A 19,569-nucleotide genomic window follows, 5' to 3' on the forward strand; every position below is an offset into this window, starting at 1 on the left:
ATTCTGCACTGTACGTTATAGGAAGGCGGCCTACATTGACCAGTCCCCATACTCCGCGGTATTATAATCAGCCTTTTCATATTGCTCTAATTAATACTGAACGCTGTGCAGCCTATCCTAGTCTAATTTCATCACATTCAGCCTTTCATGCGAATTTTCTGACATTATGGAGTAGTCTAGCTACACTGACCTTCGTTGCTAGCGAGCGGCACCCTACTTTGCAGTTGTCGGGAGTGAGCGCCGAAGGTTATTGAACTGATCATACAGAAGAGAGTGACCAAGCAGGAGTCAAATCGCAGGAATCCTTCGAAAAGTGCTAACCAAACACGAAGCAAGACAAAAGGCGTCATTCACACCCATTCTATTTTGTTCTTTATTTTCTTTTCTTACAATGATTGCGGAAGCGTTGTGAAAATAAATAGCGAGTCATTTTTCAAGTTGTAACAAACTGCGTAATCAAGACGATATTTCAGTTCCATCTTGAGTCCGTCCGTAGAGCAGGCATTTTATCAGGAAATTTCTGAAATGAGAGGAACCATTCTTAATTGCACGCATAGAAACAATGCAATTGCATACACCTTCGTATGAACCTATAGTAGAAACGCACCTATAAAACTCACACTTGCCCCTTAAAGAAGGGCGTTCTTACAGCGGAGTCTCGGGTTTAGAGCAAGATGACCTTAGTTGCCTATGTGCCATCAAACCCAACAGAACACAACCCTTAAGCTATGCATTGAAAACAGCAGGCGTTATTGTCTGACCATGTCATTTATACACAAACAGCTCAGCACGCGAAAAATTGAACTTGGTTGCATGAGACTAAGCATTCGCCATTGAGTAAAGGATACACGAATAAATGAATAAACTACGTAGTCGTCAACCCAGTCATCTTGGCCTGAAAGAAATAGCGCTTCGGCGAATTTGTGATGTGAAAGCTAGAATATTCAGGTTACACACAGAAAGCGTGTGTCTAACTGTGCACGCATGAATGAACCCAGCTTTGCATTCTTACACTCATTCTCTAGCTCCGATTTTTTTTTTGCTGTTTCACAACTGAAAGCAAAACGCAAGACATTAAAGCAGCTACTTACCTACTCTTTCTTCCGATGCGTCATATGTTGGGTTGTTCAGAAAGAGAGGCGGGTCCCTAGCGGTAAAAAAAGGGCAACTATTATCAAAAACTCATACATTTTTTTTTCACTGCAAGGTTTAACATACCGAAACAATACTTTTACTTAGCGGGGTGCCGCAGTGGAGACCTCAGGAATAGTTTACACAGCATGTGGTTCTTTGACGTGTGCTGACATCGCACAGCATACGGGCGCCTTTTTCTCGGGTTCCATTAGCCTTACTACGTTAAATAAGCTTTACCGTTGGCAGCTGTTCGTTACAAATTTTTTCTATTCGTTGTGGTTCTAAGCATATCAAGCAAGAAACATGCAAAAGCAATCAAATAATAATGAAGATATGTTGAAAAACAACTCGGAACTACCGTTTATGTTGGAAACTACTACCTTTTTATTAGGTCGAAAAAACAGTGACAGGACAAGAAAGCAGTAAAAAGAGGATACATAATAGCTTTTAACCTCTTCTTCTGCTCTTGTCCTCGTATTTTCCGCAAGTTAAGGCGTCGTAATTCAGTTACGAACTACCCCAATTAAATGGCTTAAGACTAATTGGTGCCTTGGCAAATACATTTTTAGTTTTAACTGGAACATTACATCCCCGGTAAAATCACACTGTCATGTAAGCACTGAATATTTACATTTTTGCTCAAATGAGGTCATTGAAATTGTCCTAACAATTTAAACAACTTAACGCCGGTAAAACACTGACGCTGGGCGGGCAGTTCACTTGTAAGAAAATTTTTCGTGCTGCTTTCTGCGAAAATTAGATCCTTGTTTTTTTCTTTCGCTGAAGGAAATACGGATATTCAATTCATTTCTTACTAAAAGTGTAATAACTGGACTCTCTGAAAGGACTAAAAATATGCCGTTGAATTGTAGGTATAAGCTCCTCCTTATTATTAGCATACAAAGGTTGATTGGGTTTCTAAGGATCTCTAGGCTGTTTTGGTTGAGATGTTTTGTCTGCAATAGAATGCATATTTTAGTATGGCTCCGAGATATGAAAGCCATTAGCCACCAACCATGAACAAAAAGTGTTAAAAGGAGATTTTTATCTAGATTGCGCAACAATCCTGTCTTGAAAAAATCGAAGCATGCGAGTTAGATAGCGATTAGTGACATATTACAGGTGTTTGTATTATTTGTACTTTTCTATAACCTATCTGTTCAATGAAATCCATGGTAGAGAGAGGGTGCGGTAGATGGTCCTTGGCGATCACAAAATGAACAAGGGAGGGGAAAACCTCAGTTTGCTAGAGCCAACGTTTCGACAAGGGGACTTGTCTTCGTCTGGGCAAAGCGTTCATCATCGGCAGGGATTATATAGGGCCTTCATTCCGAGGAGGAAGGCCCCGGGGGTGGGGAAGGAAAGTGGTGTGGGAGGGGATGCGTGTCAGGAAGGGGAGGGAGGTGAATCATCATTCGCTAGGCTACAATAGTGCAACAACCTATATCCGGGTGGTATGCAATGAACAAAAGGCTTTGAAGGGGCTGCGACGGGAGGGGGGGGGGAAGCGCTGGGTGAACCTGCAAAACTCAGATAAAAGGATTAGTCAGTGTGGTACAGGGACATGATAAGAAGGGGAAAAAAAAAAAAAAAAAGGGGGGGGGGGGGGGCTGGCACTGGAAGGAGAAAGGAAGGGGGGCATTTCCCAGGAAGGACTAGGCAGGGGGGCGGGGGAATGGCTCGTGTTCAGAGAAAGCCAAAAAGTGGGGGCAGAGGGGGTAACAGGAGTGTCTGGGTTTCCGAGAACTGGCAGCAGGGGATTAGGAGAAAAAGAAAAAAAAAAAAAAGAGAGAAATGGTATTTAGAGCCTTTTCAAGGCAGAATAGACGTTAGTTCGCAAAGTGCTCTTTTGATTGAGCAAGGATCTTGTAGAGCGCATGCTTGAATATTTCCAGCGTGCCGAATTGTCGCTTAATACGTTAAAGTGAAAGTATAAATTATCCGTAAAATGCATAAAAAAGTGCTTTGTAAATTCTGAGGTTTCCAACTGTTCGCATGAAGATTGAGGGAATGACCCAATTTGGAGCACTTCATAAATTGGCTCATAGGCGGAGCTGGGGGTCTCTTTCATTGTTCTTAGTGCAGCGTATAGGCATAGTATTTTGTTTGCGTCTCCCATACAAGTCTTGGGTATCAGTATGCTCATGAATCTTTTTGTCTCGGGAATTGAAGTATTTCTGGAGCTTTCTTCCGAACTATTAGTTCTTCCTGCAAGAAAAGTCAACCCATCTGTTCGCTTTGCTACGTTCCTGCGCGAGCTTCCTTTCGGACTCTCTGAGAACCACATCATATTCTGCGCAATGTAAAAATGCACCACAGGCCGTCGTGCATTATAATCCGCGGTGACCAATGCCACATGCGCTCTCTATACAATATGGCCTACTTGTTCCATCATTCTCCTGAGATCACAGTGCCCATGGCTGCTACATTTCAGTTCAAAGAATGGATTTTTCCTTATAAGGTCTGCACCCTTTGTATTTATCATCCACATGCAAAACCGTTAGTAATACTGACAGAACTAAAAATTTAATCGATGATGGAAGCGGAATCCATCATCGATCATGGAAGCGGATTCAACCCGCCGCAGTGGCTTGGTGGTTATGGCACTCGGATGCTGACCCGAAAAACGCGTGTTTGATCCCGGCCGCGGCGGTCCTATTTTGATGGAACCGAAACTCTAGAAGCCCGTGTACTGTGCAATGTCAGTGTCCGTTAAAGCACACCAAGCGGTCGAAATTTCTGGATCCCTCCACTGAGGCGTACCTATAGAGCCTGGGCCGCTTTGGGATGCTATAACGCAATAAAAGATGAAAACTGACTGAAAACTTCAGTTATAGAACCGTTACATGCCGCTACTGGTTTGCTCTATCGATGGATCATTGTCAGAAACTCGGGAGAAGCGGTTCTAGTTCCCATGCCAGTCACCACGTCACCAAAGGCTTTAATCATTAAAAAAATTATGGTCGACTTGCGTAGTTCTGCCAAATGCGAATTAGGCTTGCTAGCAGTTCGGTTTTCCCCTCGATTCCAATGTTCAAATCCAGTGTTCACGGATGGCACTTGTTTGGATAGTGATAACGGGTTGATGCCCATATATGCAGGATTGGTCATTCGCTCTATTAATATAGCCTTGGAAGTCTTCCTATAAATTCGGGCGTAGTGATGCAGCGGTCAAGCCATGCGCCACTGCCATTCTGTGGGAGGTGCAGCCATCGGTGGGACTTGGGTTGAGGTTGCTCTTCTCGAGCAACCTCTCACATCTAAATGAGCTGCCGGCTGACACGGTGGGCAGGTGTCAAAGTGTGTGCGTGTGCGTGTGTGTCTGTACACACACGCACGCACACACCTCGGCAGGTTTCCCACTACCCTGTAGGCTGGTGAGCTGCCTGCCTCAAAACTGGCTTCAGACAAGCAGACAAACACGCAACGGATAAATGCGGGGAATGACCACTATAAGAAGCAGCGCACTTCATCCGTGACGTAATCCTTGCAGTGCAAGCTGCTAAGATTACCGGCAGTGCCTGGGGACAGTCCCGTATCCCCAGTAATGACCAGGATGACTGACTAAATTTTTGGTGCATGCTATTTTCTTGTAGCAACGTTAGGACAGCATTCAGCATCACTTTCAACTATCTTTCGTAGTCTGTTTACGTTTCGTGCCGTTACTACTCTGACATTGAAAAACAAACTATATCACTGCAAAAACATGCCTAAAATTTGAAGTGTTGAATATCATTCATACGCCTGTTACCCGTGCAGTGAAATATAGCAGCTTCCATATACTTAATACCCCGGAATAATCTCTGGAAAATATTAGAATATTTTAGGAGTGATAGGTTTAGCGCACCCGGCATTTCCCAGAAATATTATCGCATTACGCTTGTCATTCTTCACTAGGCAATCATTGTTACGACTTGATGAACGCGAAGCAAAAACAAGAAAACGTCACTCGCCAGCAGACTAAAGTAAAATTCCGGGCCGTAAATAAATTGCAACGGAACTTACTTAGCTGCACGTCGCCTTCTGATGATGACAAATGCAACCACGGCTGCAATTACTATAACAGCCGTGACGACGAGAAGTCCAACTGTAAGCGGTCCCGCAGAACCCACATCTGGAATGAAAACATTCGCGCTGTTTATTGAACGGAACAAAACAAACACGCCGTTCACGGGCTGTCTTTGTTCTTAGAGATATGAAGGAATTCTTCTGAAGACTACAGATTAAAAATTGCTGAAAAGTTTCGCAAAATTTAAGACAACGTGAATATCTAAAATTTAAAAGGCAAAAAGGGGGCTGTGTTATTTCGGAGGTCTAAGGAACCAGGTGCTAAAGCTAGCAGAGGATTGAGCTTTTATTTACTTTAGCCAGCACTGAGGAAAAAATATCACTGTAGAAATTCAGATCGAAATTCTCATCAAGAAATTACTCCAAATCGCTTCCATTTTCTTTGCCTCCTTGGTCCCAAGGGCGGTGTTATTTTAAAAACAGCAGCGATGTGGTGCTGCCCGCTAAACGCTGTAACGATGCGGCACTGACATGACACATAAGTCTAAACACGTGGCTCCCACACCTAAATCCTTTATTCCGCTCCCTTTTTGTTTTGTCGTGCCTTTTGACGCCCTCACACACGAAACGCTGTGCAGGCTTTAATCTCGCAACCGGAAGGCTTACCGCCATCTTACCGTGATATTTCCTGCAACTAGGCCGGTTGTCGCAGAGATGCTCGCTGCCACAAATTTCTAGCAGCGTATCTTATCGAAACTTGTTGACAAACATCAAAAGCTTGCCACTGTTGTTGTTAATCGTTTAGAAAAAGGCGTCGTGCTTAATGCTGAAGTTTGCTCTTTTATTGTTAGAAGTTTGTTTTCCTCAAAAGAGATGAAAGCATCCCTTTGGATAATTCATCAGGAATTTGTCCTGCGCAGTCCTAGAGGCGGTGTACAAAGGCTATGCTATTATAATTAACAGTGCTTTTTCTTCAGTACGAAGACACCTGCATAACACACCGGTACTACTGAGAATGATGAGGTGAAGTACGCATTCTGGGTTAAACGCTAGCAGCTACACCTAAAGCGAGAGACAAAAACCCTGTAATCGGGAGGAGTTATGAAAGAATTTGCCGAGGTAGCATGACTATGATCGTTTTCATGAAGATCGCATGACCATGATTACTTGTCTGGCTCGTCACTGGTAATCTCGTGCAATGCCTTGCAAGGTTTCATAGCATAGGAAGGTTTGAATTGTCGTGGGTGTGAATGCCGCCGAGATTGACATACCACTGCCGATTCCTTGGTTCGTTATAGGTAACCTCGTGCCAGATACGCCGTCGGTAAATTGACTTCGCTGAATAATCTAGCTAGAAACTCAGGTAGTGATACATTACAAGGAAACAGAGCGAGCGAAAGACGTGCATGGGTGGGAGACGATAGAGGAGGAGTGCTAACTCACAACTGAATTTTATACACTGAAAACATGCACCGTATATTGCAAGCATGAACAAGCAGACAAACAAAAACCAAAAGCCCACATGTTGCTACCCGGAATACCAAGCATACAGCAGCTTTTAAAGAACACGGGCCGGCTCACGAGAGCTTTTTGAGCCGTGCCACATGAAAAAGAAAACTAGATTGTGCATCACTAAGACTTTTTTCTTGCTTCGTGATAATGAAGTTTTCTGCATATATATTTGACGTAACAGCACGTCGGTTTGATTTTTCTTGTTTGCTTGTTTGTTTGGCCTTCTAATATATTGGTCTTGTTTCTTGCGAATAAATAAGTTCCGAGTCGGCACACGTTCACTGTTCTCTCCTTACGTCGGCGTATTTCACTCGGTTCCCTAACCATAAGCTTTGAGCCATGCCAGAAGCATAGTTACAAGATGTGGAACCATTCGAACTTGTTTGTCGGAAGTGGCATCGCCTGTATTTTTCCTATATAAATTTTATATCAAGAGTAGTACCACTGTGGCTATCAGATTGGATCGACGTGGGGCTCAGTGGCAAAATGGAGCCATGCGCCGTGCCACAAGAGCTGGAAAACCTAAAGAAAGGCTTTCATACATTCTAAAGTGAGGTTACATGGCCTATTTTTCATTGAGCCTTGCTGATTTTTGTGGGTGGTTTATAACCGGAAAAATGATGTTTATGCCATTGGAATGAATTCCGAACAGTCTACGGATGGGAGACCTTTGAATTCAGCAAAGTTATGCTATAAAATGTTATGAAGAGTGTAACCTACCAAAAGCTGCCCATGATTTGTAACGGAGAAAGGTATTGGAAGTCTCCGAGCTACTTTTGACCATCTCAGGTCCTTTAAAGTGGACTTCGATGGACACCACTTTCACGTTGTTTCTTTCAAAATGCGCTCGCCTCCACGCCCTACGTACGCAATCTCGGGGATTTAGGTTTAGCAACGTATCGGAAAAATCTCACCTACCGCTGGAGCTACCTCTGTCAAATATTCCGTGCCTTGCCCCGGATATCGGGGCCTCATCTGTTCATTCGATTTATATTCTTCACCTCAAGCCGAGCATCATAATGCTGTCACGTATGGCCGCTCACGCATTGGTGAGTTCGCTTGGAGAAATGAAGCGTGCGAATCAAAGACCTACTTTCATATCGTTAGTTTGCAGTACCTGAGTTTGGAGAACGTCGCCTTTAAGCAACAGAATCAGTCTGTATAGTTGTCCTCATTGTAATTATGGGAACTACATACTGTATTTTAAATTCTTGCTTTGGACGCATGTACACCTATCTAAAATTCAAAATATTCTAGACCTTGACATCAACAACCGACGAAAGTTTATGCTCAGGTTTAATAAATTCGCTTTGTTTGAGGAGCTGCCAAAGGTAAAGGCATTAGGACTTTTCCAAGCACTTCTTTTGCAACTTGAGGTTAACTGAAAATCCCGTTTTCTTTTAACTAGGAAGCTTCATCGATTGTGGGACAAACACCTCTCCTGCTGAGCAGTAATTACCTTTGTTTTGCTGAGTTATGCACACGCTGTCCCTCAAAACATAATTGTTCCGCGTGGCCACCTGACTCTCTGAACGCATTACTATGATTCTGTTCAGGTCGAATCCTCCCGCTTACAATAAGAAACCTATTGCTGTCGTTGTTCGCATTTCCTCATCATTATCTCAACTGGTATGTCATTAACTCACATTTTATTTTGCTATCTTACTTTTTTTACCTTTCTCTTTGTCATTTTACTTTGAACAGCTTGCCGCATTGGTCGCAGTTTAAATGAAGCCTCTCTGTTAGCTTCCAGATTTCTGTAGAGTAGCCATATTTGGCATATAAGACCATCACATAATTTTCTTGAGGAATACTGCTAAGTTAGTACTGAAAAGCAATAGTGTATTTTAGTGCATTAGCATCAAAGAAACATGCAGGATGCAGGACTCTGAGGAATCGTATCTACGCTGCAGATGAAGTTAGCTCTTACCTTTGGCTTTTTGTTCGTCACTGTGAGGCTCTGCCGTCTCCAAAGCCTGACATCTGTGACCTCCGTGGCCAGCAGTGCATTTACAAATAGGGTACGGTTCCTTTACCGTCCACTGGCAGACTCCGTCATTGAGGCAAAAGTTGGGCGGGCATGCTAGTGAAATGGAAATTATGCATGTTACAGAAGGACTTTTAAGTAAAAGCAAACTTGATTTTAATAAAGATATATCCTAGAGTTCACTCGATACTGTGGACATCTTCAGCTCAGGCTATGGGACCTGCTACTGAACAGAAGTTGAGGAGAACAATAGTGGTGGTAATAATGGAGCAATTACTCATTGACGTCCACCCAAGCGCTGCCATAGGGCTACAAAGGAAAGCTATATAGCTTTCTCAGAAACTTCGCAGTTAAAAAAAAATTCGTCCTGGTCCGGGGTTCGAACCCAGGACCACAGCTTCACCGGAGCAGTCGCTCTACCAACTAAGCTAAGCGGGACGGTAAGCTTACGGTAAGGCGAGAGCGAATTGATAACTCGAAGTGGGAACAGTGTTTGTCAAATGTTTAGGAAAATGTTCCCCTAAGCATTTCCCGGTTAGCTCAATTGGTAGAGCGACTGCTCCGGTGAAGCAATGGTCCCGTGTTCGAACCCCGGACCATGACGAATTTTTCTTTAACTGCGAAGTTTCTGAGAAAGCTGTAGAGTTTTCCTTTGTAGCCGTATGGCTGCGCTTGGGTGGACGTCAATGAGTAATTACTCCCTTATTACAAATCTACTCCAATTTTGGGGTTTCCCCTAAACATTTGACCAATAGTGGTGGTGCTTTAGAATAAACCCAAGGTTTCTAGAAAGCGATGGTGCTTGCTTGAAATTGGCTTTTATGCGAAGCATACTACTTTAGCTACCACTTCAGCCCTTCACCGTGGTTATGCGCCTCCAAATCACGTGATACATGACGTCACACCACGTGACACGATGACGTCACGACAGTGGAGAAACGGGGGCCCACCTAGCGCCGTCGCTGTGGTTGTGCGCCTCCAAATCAGTGATACATGACGTCACACCACGTGACACGATGACGTCCCGACAGTGGAGAAACGGGGGCCCACCTCGCGCCGTCGCTGTGGTTGTGCGCCTCCAAATTACGCGACACGATGATGCTTCGCATTCTCCAGGCTTAACCAAGTTAAGCCTCAGCCATTTTATTCCCTTTCACGAAGAAGAGGAACAAAAAAGCGCTCTCACTCTCGCCCTCCATAGGCGGACAAATGCAGGAGATGCGTGTAGGGTGTCTGTGCTTGAGACCCAATGGAGTTTACATGGTTGCCGTCCATGAGGAAACAATTTGCTTCGTCAATGAACAAACTGCTCTCCGCTGATTAAAGCTCCACATAAACCCGTCGACCTCTAACGCAGCTTCCTGCCTCCTCCACCTCGGTACAAGAAAAGAGCCAAGTCACAATAATTATGCATTCTTTCGGAAAGGGGAAAGAGCACAAGCCGGAAATGGATGGCCGCTGCTTAGGCATCTTTATAATCTGCGTAAAGACAGCCGTTTTTTTCCAGCTCTATTCCTTGTAGGTCTCCATCACATTGCTAAAAGTACTTTGTGCTGAGCGTCTAGGTAACAAGGTTGTATATGCTTTAAATACCGAAGTATTAATATTACCAGGAGAACTGGATGAATGGAAGCTTACAAATGAAAGGAACAATACTAGTCATAATTAATGGAGCTCAAGGAGAGACACTCCTGCTCATAAGTACGCTTGTGCTTTTACTGACATCATGTCCAGTTCAACTTTTCTTTTTTTTATGAACATACGTTTTTTTAATGCACACACTGCTCTAATGCTTAGTAATGCCGGATTTTCTTTCTTTAAGGAAAACTTTGCTGCATTGAAATCCTTCGCTAAGGCGAACTCTACATTTAAACAAAGCCAGTCCGGACATGCTTAGAAACCTCTTAAAGTGTGCTCAGAGACTCTCCTGAATGTCAAAGATGACTTCTCGGTTCCGTTAAGCTTGTTTTTATGTGCGATTGTCTTTACCTCTTGTTTTATATCGCACAAACCGCTTGATGCTGGTTTTGCTGCGTTCTGCAGCCCGAGATGCTTCTAGCAGCAGGCGGAAGCGTCGACGCTCAATGACTGCTTTTCCACCATGCGCGCAACAAGCCCAACGTTTCTTTGCATTTCTAGTCATCGAGAGAGAGCTTGTGATTTAAAATTGAACTCAGCTCAGCTGATGAAAGGCGGGATTAGTGAAAAGAAGCCAAAGCATTCATCAAGTGTTAGGAAATTAACTATATCAAACGTAGGGGCCCACGGACATGGACCCTGGCATACTGCAAAGCACGTATCGAGTTCTGTGCCAATTTATGGATTTGTCTTCGCTCTGTTCTCAATGCGATGGAATTATCTGGTATGTAGCAACTGAGAAGGAACTTCAGGGGGCAGCTTGCACCAAATCCCAGGAAAATTAGGGTTTAATGTACAGTCATATCCGCCGACCTATCTAGAGGAGTGTCCTAAGGCTCAAAGCCTTACCTTAACTTGCATGCACACTCCCTTGAAACTATTTAACTTCTGTGTATTTTAAAGCTGCATCGGGCGCGCTAGGTAGTGGCGATCAGGAAAAATGGAGAACCGACTAGAGAAATGTGTGGACGGCTGTCCTCTGAAAGGAAAGTTTTCACATTGGGTTTTGGCACACCTTATAATGACGGCCAAACGCATGACTCTTCGTCGATCAGGGCAACGTTAACGAGGGAAGCGTTAAAATGGTGTGGAGACGTGCCACAAAAAGGCAACATGGTTAAAGCTCAAATACATGTGTGCTGTACAATTGGTCACAGATCTCCAAAGAAACGTTTCATGATACTGATCGTGGTTAGAGTAAAATATCCTTTTTCATGCTCTTCCATCAGAGCAAACAAAGGCGCATGTGTCTTGTTTACACACCTTTGCACAAGGACTCGTCCGAACCCCCGACGCAGTCTTCTTTGCCGTCACAGATCATGGAACGCGGAATACATGTTCTAGGTGTGCGGCTTACACAGAAGAACTCCTCTGCTGGGCAGGAGACTGTCTTCCCTAGGGCAAGAATGAGAACGGCATTCACGCACGTGCAACGACACAAATAAAAAAAAAACAACGACTAGCTTCCTCCAAACTTGTAAGAAAACTGAATACGGTGTGGTCTTTCTTTGTGTCACTCAGGCTTAAAATTATTTTCGGTGAACAAATGACTGTAGTTGAAGTTGTACGTGCTGGGTAAAGTGTGGTGTGAGGGTAGTTTTATGAAAAATGCCTCAGGCAGTTCTCCACTCGACTTCTGGTCAAGCCTCTGCACCTGAAGCCTGTAGTCAGCGGAAATACTGCAGCAGGAACACCAGCTGCCTCCAGCGGGCTCGTCCCAAACCCGCCGTACCCTAGCCTATGGAGTCTACTTTCGTGTTGCTTTATGTTGCTAGTATGTAAATATAGCTTCTGAGTTTCACTGTCCCAGTTGTTGTCACCCAGAAGCGCGTCACAGAAGAAGGAGATGTCGGGTTCTAAGTGGATTCAGTTTTTTATGCCGACAAGCTCAAAAAGCTTCTCTCAGTGTCTTGGAGCTAGCTTTGTATACGCTCACTGAAACACTGCATAGGGTATTGATTATGAAAAGACGGATCATTTTGCCCGAGACATTTTCAGTTTTTGCCGCGGAAGATCGAGCAAAATATATTTCGAAGTTCTTACAAACATAAACTGTTCAGTGTCAGTTGGGCGTTTCTTGTCGACTATGTGGGGTGTATTTGCGAGTATGATATATTTGTTTGCTCGTACCTTTGGATAATAAAAAGAACGCTTTTGTGCCCACTCTACCGTATGTATTTGAAACATAAGTGAACTGGTGATCACAACCAGCAGCGGCAGGTGAGAGCAGCAGGTGATACAATATTTCAACGCGGCCATTATATAGCTAAAGTAGCAATGAATTACTGCTCAATCTTTGCGTAAATGAATGCGTTAATCTACCCGTCTACCTTAACTCACTGTTTCCCTTCCTGTTGATCCTTGATATCCTGTCAACAATTTCTGAATGTGATAGTTCGCTAAGACAGTGGGATCTTACGTTACATGCTGCCGATTATCGTCGGTCAGTACATATGAATATAGTACTTTAACAATGCTACATACCACACTGCTCGTCAAGGCCATTGGGGCAGTCACGAACTCCGTCGCACAGAAGCCCGGTAGGAATGCAGTTAATGCCATCACGGCAGTTGAAATGATCCTTAGGGCATTCTAGGGGTGGATTAGGCCTGGGAGGAGCAGGTGACTCGGTCGTCGTGGCAACCGAGGTGGTCTCTACTGCACGGAGAATAGAATCTTCGTAAACACCACATTGATATGACTGCAGGCACCTATGTAAGCAAAAACAAGAGCTAAACACAGAGTTAACATGTTTTACTTTGATTTATAATGAATTTAACCCGTAATACATTGCAATAATTGATCTACCTGCGTCAGTACAATATCGGCTCAATCACTGATGGCACATTTAAATGCTGTGCAGAAAGCTGGGGTTATCTAGCAAAGGGAAATAAAGATGTTAGTTTTCTGCCCAGGAAATTACATAATCGTAGAGCGTGTTTTTCTTTCGCAGCTATATTAACCGCACTGGCATAAATTTGCTTCCAGTGGACAATTGAAAGCAGTACGGACATTGGAGACAGTCACAGAGTCGTAATAATGCGAGAATTCACCTCATTTACTCCATTCATTGTGCAGAAAGACGAGAAGCAGTTTGGAAATAAGCGAACTTGAGATATCGGCAAAAATTGCAAGTTGATCAATATATCGAACACATTAAACCCATAGCAATGTAAATTTGTTTAATCTTAGCTCGCTTGCCTCCACAGGCTGTGCCTGCAATCTACAAAAAGAAATGGCGGCGATTCGTCTTGACTCCTTGACGAGTGGGTCATCGCCCTCGGGAAGAAAATAAAAAGCGACAAAGTTTCATCATCCTTGCTATGGTAGGTGATTGCTTCTACTTCAGTTATAGCCTTGATTTTCAGTTTGCTTTTTTCTGCTCATGAAAGAAGCTCCTGATTCAAGACTACCGCTTGTGAAATCTCGAAAGTGCTCGAGATCACCGCAGTCTCACTGTATACAAGCTGAGATATAAAGAATGTCAAATGTGCACTCTAAAGAGAAAGAATTCAAAAGCGAGTCAACATTAAGCTTTTAAGGAGTAAGCTTTTTACAAAATGCGAGTGTTGCAGAGGACAGATTGCTTCCTTTTTACTTCCATACTGGCGTATTCATGTTTAGAGTCTAGTTAATAATACTTCATTTAGGGCTATGTTGAACACATTTGCGCATTCGTTGCAGCGCGCGTGTGTGGATAGAGGTGCGGCGTCAGCAGTGTCTTTAGAACCGCATTTAGCGGAGTGTACATAGCGTCACTGGAATCACCGTAACTGTCCATTCGTTGTAGATATGAGGAGACTGGACGTTATTGGGATGTTGTGTTATTGTGAGCGCTTTAGCTTGCTGGAACCACCTGAGGATTCCTTTATTTTCTTGTGCATTTCGTTTTGTTTTTCAATAATAAGCGGTGTTGTGTTTGCTTCTACTCGCCAGGCAGTACCATCGCAAACGAAAAACTCCGAAGAGGGAGAGTCCCTCAGAAGGTATGCGTGCGGAATAAGATACCTCTGCTTGGTGTTGCCGTAGTCCCCTTAGTTGTGTGCTCTGCCGGGAGAGATGATGACGAAGGTGTTGGAGTGGTAATTGCTGCAAAAAGTTGGATTAAGCATTAATGAAGTGTAGAACACGCGCAAGATTATTCAGCCGTCACAGCTGCGCGGAGAGCTTGATAGATGCTCTATGTGCCCGTTTACTGGCTGTCCGCCATTGGTTGCTCTATAAGCACTCGCGGGCGACTGAGAAGTTCCTCCCGACTACAGTGCTTCACCGAAAGCTTAGACGTGGGACACCTGCGGCCGTATTCTATAGGATCCATTAATCATTTTCCACTTCGTATCAATTGGACCTATGGCATTGGTCACTGTTGTTCGGTGGCCTAGCCGGGACTTTCAAGCGGCTGAGAGCAGAGACCGGGCCATTACCTGATGGGTGGCTATACCTCGCCATTGGATTCGTAAGGCAGCCATTGGTTTATGGGTGCGTGCGACGAAAGGAGAAGGCTGTCGTCAGCCTGAAGGCCTGCTTCCTTGTCATTTCTCTGCTTGGCCGCTTGGTGCTTTCGTCAGATGTTGCTATCACGCTTACTTCGCTCCAAAGGAAACGGCAAGATGTCAATTTCAAATCCTTTTTAGTGGAATGCGGTGCCGATTTTCGGCGTGACCACAGACTTCCACGGGCATATGATACCCTAGATAAGCCGGCCGGAGTGGGTTGCGGCGTCGGATCCCCATAACCGCTGCTACCCGCCGGTTCTTAATGAATACAGTAAGTCCCTTGACCTTATGCACGACTTAAGTGGCAGGAAATGTTTGGGAAATGGGTCTTTGACCCAATGGCGTGTAAAAGAAATGGAGCGAAAATAGGCATTAGCACGGAAGGCTGATTTCGCTCGCTCGAGCACGGTTTTACGTCAGTATAGTTGGTGGGCATCGTACTTATGCAGCCTTTCCGCGCGGAGTAGTAACTTCCTGAGGGAGTGATCCTTGCGGACACAGCAAAGGACGGCCAGTATGGACGAACGGACTGCTACCGGGTTGAAGTTAACCAGATGGTTCTAAACTGCCACCCTACATGAGACTGGCGGCCAAGGGCTCGGCGGGGTAAGCAGTGAAACAGGACCGACGGCCTTAAGCCGGAAATGCAAATCGATGAATCCAAAATCCCCATCCAGCAACTTAATGCACGACCTGACCCAAACCCATCAACAGTCTTCACAAACAACAAGTAAGGGAAATTCTTCAAAGGGATGGCCCAGACTCTTTAACACCCTTTCTTCTTTTTGGCACAATGATGAAATTTCGAAACTTGCTTGCCTTGACAATTGATACTAGCGTCTGCTGAACTTTCGAAACTTGGCGGGACTCTTCAAGCGAACGACGAACCACTCCTGCAGGCTGAGCTTTTCGAAAGTGGTTTTGCCCTCGAAAGGGTGCCGCAGGGTTTACGGAGACTCTTCTCAGTGTACTGCAGTGAGGAAGCCGGGTGCCGGTACATCCTTTGTTGCGAAAGCAACACTACGCGAGTCGCCGAGCCATTTCGCGGAGCTGACGAAATGCCATACTGCGCATGCGCGAGGAGCAGTGACGTCATACGGCGCGCCGCCGCCACCGCTACGCGGGAGACTCAGAGGTGCCGCCGCCACGGTCGCCAGGTGCGCATGCGCAGTAGTGGCGCATAGCTAGCGTGCCGGGGCCGCCGCCGCTGCCGCGTGCTCTCCATTGCCTCTCTCTCGCTGCTCGTTGCTTTCGCAATCCTCGAGGTTTAACCAGAGCTAAACCACTGCCAATTTTTTTTCCGGTGGGTGTACACCGGTGGCTTTCTAACCAACAACTTTCCGCAGAAGCACAAGCAGAGCTGTGTGTCTGAGTATGCTATGTGGGAACTGAATAGTTTTTACTCGCTTTTTACGTGCGCATCTCTTTCGGCAAACTGTATTGCACTTTTTCTCATAACCTACCGACCTAATGTTGAGCGAACTTTGTGGCTACACTAAGTTGTCACTAAATAATTTATAAACAGCCCCTACTTGCGGGTCTTTTGGGTAAAGGGTAGTGCAGGTTTCTCCATAATCTATCATCTAGATACATACATGTATTCTTCTCTTGCTCCGTGCGACTATTGCCCAATAAATCTATCAGACTGTAGAATGCACTTGAGCGCGTATCGGCGCCATGAAACACCGCCGTGGCATGGAATTTGTGGCGTTTATAGAACCTGCCAAAAGCGGACCGAGTAAAGCTTTAAAGGTTACATCCTTTCAGCTACATATAACAGCGCTAAAAGGGGCCAACTTCAGAAACCGTAGGATGGGACTATAGTGCTTAGTTAACCAGCCACACGCTATTCATAAACTCAAAGCCACTCCCTCGATGGGGTTCATGCAGGTTTTCCGAGATGGATTGGCGGTTTTCCTAAAATCTGAAATTCAAACACCAATCGCTGCCAACGGTGCCATGCTCTGTTACCTAGATTGAATGCTGGGGATTGTATATATCACGAAACGCCAGGAAATAGTATATGCAAACGTCCTTAACGCTGGCTTTTGAGGTTCTGCTTGTTTAACGGACCGACACCGCCGGGCTCATGTTTATAAGCAGCGAACAGCAAATGACCTGGAACTTCAAGCGGTTAAGTATAGCATCTAGTGACCGAAGTTCTTGCACAATGAGGGCTTTCCTCCTGTTTTAAACAGTGAACCATGCGCAAAATATTGAATTTCGAAAGAAAAAATAATTTTTTTTTATTCTGCTAGACTAAGAACGTCAACTTTATCTAAACGCGTCACGCGTGCATACCTGGCGGTGGTGAGGTTGTCACAGGTGGGGCACTATTGCATCTCCCAGGGCGTACGTCGATATCATCAATGGCCACATCAGTTGGAACCTTGCCGATCTCGCCTGTCTTGCCCGTGATTATAATCTGAATAATATGACATTGGTGAAAGATTTCGCAGAAAAGTTAAAAATTGGTTATAGTTGAGATTATATCAGATAATGAATATTGTACAGTGAATGCAGGATAAGAGTAGGTGCTACCAAACATGCTTTCTTTTAAATTTTCTCAGAGGTCAGTCGGTTGCAATTTTTTGTGGGCATGTTTGCGCACCATGACTTGGAAGCATAGCTTTCGGCATATTCCTTGTAAAATACACTACAGATAAAAAACACTGTCGTTAGAGAGGGAAGTCATAGATTTTGTGAGCACCGCTGAGCATAAAAAATAAAACTGCGCGTAGATGTTAAAGAAACATGTATTTCGCCATCCGCTCTGTTCAGAATGAATATAGGCCTTTAATGCTGAACGATTAAAGACACAGGTCAAACAATTATTACAGGAATGAAATATGGTTTTGCGATATAATGACTTTTTGTTTTCCTGGCGGTGGGAGGAGCACAAAATGACCATCATCGAAGCCTGGTGTACATAAGCCCTGTTTCAGCACACAATTAACAGACGTTTTAATCTGGAAATAAATTGTTTCTATGAGCCATACGTTTCTCATTCACAATGTGAAGCGTCCTAATACTATAATAAGGGATTGGTTCGATTTTAGACTATGAACTTATAATATATCTACATAACTTTTTATTCAACGTGGACGCAGTTACTCACGGCGAATCGTGAAGGAAGGTCATTGTGTTCAACAGCAAGCAACGTCCAACCCGTGGGACTGGTAGCCGACACTGTCGTGGAATTGCCGGCTGGAGCTCCGGTAGCGTCCACAAATGTGACACCCAGTGATGCGCTTGCTGAGGAACAGAAACGCAATAACACTATATTACGCCCTTGTAGGCTTCTAAGAAAAACATTGGTACGACGAATATTAACAAAACCATTCATAACGCATCGCTGACCAATCCATAGTACAAGAATGCAATCACTGGTTTCTCCTTCAGGGATAAAAAAAAGTTTATTATAGGATACCTTTTGAATATATAGTTTTATTGATTTTTTTTTACTGAAGAGGAAGTAAAATATGAACAGCGGCTCCATCTGGAAAAGTTAAATAAGTTCTGGTCAAATAAAGTTCCCGCTTCTACGTTCTCTGTGACTGGTTACCTATCCTTAAAACAGGAACATGACCATGTCTCCTGCCGTTGGCTAGTTTGCTGCGTGAACTGCGCTGAAAAATTACCTCTGAACGTGCTCAAGGTAGAGAAAGTGAAATAAAAATTGATCAGCTATCTTTCGGCATCGATGCAATCAAGGCCAGAGTGCAGTCTATTACGGCATGAAGCGCTGATTAAATAAAAGGGAGCATCGGCATCCTCCCAATGCTAACGACAGGCATTTATCTTCCAGAGCGTGATAAATAACCGCAGCGTTTTGCATTTTAGAGAATTTTAGTCATATCGAAACGTAGTTTTACAGCCGCTTGAAGAAGAAACATGCAATAGCGAAATGCGGCTTACGCACTGCACTGACTATACTGTGGCCCGTATGGTTCCCTTGGGCAAGCATTAGCGGCCCTTTTTCCTTCATCTATTCGTTATATTCCACATATATATTTAAATATTAGATTAGCCCGCCGAACATAGGTTTCAATTTGCCCTGTATTCTGGTCATTGCCTGTACTGTCAGTTTGTTTTTGAAAGTTTCTCGCGCAGTCGTTGTAATCGCCTGCATCAAGTAAGATCTCTTTAAAGCTGCTTTTGTTCGTGTCACGTAATGATTATTCATCTCACAATGCGTGCAGCATGCATGTTTCAATTTTAATCTGCTACAACAATTCCGGGCCCAGAGTTTAGTGTTACATTGCTCTTTACGGCAGAATAGACGTCTAAGATATCACTGTATACATTACACTTATCGACCAAGCAGCCCCTAAGAGAATACTTGAACACTATTACGCTAAATTATGTGAAGCTTTATTGGGTGTCAGTGCCCAGTTATTGCGTGCAAAACACGGAATCTAAACATTCCGAAGCCTAATGTATCCTGCTGACGAGGAGATATCGATAAGGCGGCAGGGGTTTGAAATGCATCCATTGCAGTTGTGATCGCCAATCGATAAACGATGAGCCAAGCCAAGCATGACAACTGTAATATGATTCTCATAAAGACCAGTTCACTCTAGGCCTCAGTCAATTCCTGAGAGGATGCCCTCAGTGTTTTGGGGCGGAATACTTGGAAACACATATTTTTAAAGCTTCCCACTCGATAACTTTCGCACGAATAAGCACCACATTTCCGGATCTGTTCCTGCTCGATAGATGTTGGTTGTTTCGAGAAAGCCCTGGCGTCTGAATGCTAATTTGTCAATGTATGAAATACAAAAAAAAACATTT

The 19,569-nt window shown here is 44.2% G+C and overlaps 1 protein-coding gene across 1 annotated transcript in view; it reads right to left on the reverse strand.

Annotated features, from left to right (window-relative positions):
• Positions 1-346: 346 nt before the first annotated feature.
• LOC149370513 (MAM and LDL-receptor class A domain-containing protein 1-like) overlaps positions 347-19,569 on the reverse strand; it is a 171,521-nt gene continuing 152,298 nt past the window's right edge. The window contains exons 57-65 of the mRNA XM_089577892.1: positions 17,894-18,030; positions 17,077-17,200; positions 14,288-14,368; positions 12,764-12,937; positions 11,543-11,674; positions 8,585-8,737; positions 5,140-5,248; positions 1,092-1,147; positions 347-520 (exon numbers count right to left, since the gene is read on the reverse strand). Coding sequence (XP_089434018.1) covers positions 510-520; positions 1,092-1,147; positions 5,140-5,248; positions 8,585-8,737; positions 11,543-11,674; positions 12,764-12,937; positions 14,288-14,368; positions 17,077-17,200; positions 17,894-18,030 — 977 coding nt within the window. The 3' untranslated portion in view covers positions 347-509. The remainder of the gene's footprint in view (positions 521-1,091; positions 1,148-5,139; positions 5,249-8,584; positions 8,738-11,542; positions 11,675-12,763; positions 12,938-14,287; positions 14,369-17,076; positions 17,201-17,893; positions 18,031-19,569) is intronic.

Source organism: Amblyomma mixtum, chromosome 1, assembly GCF_055824585.1.
Source record: "Amblyomma mixtum isolate Tamu chromosome 1, ASM5582458v1, whole genome shotgun sequence".
Lineage (NCBI taxonomy): Eukaryota > Metazoa > Arthropoda > Arachnida > Ixodida > Ixodidae > Amblyomma > Amblyomma mixtum.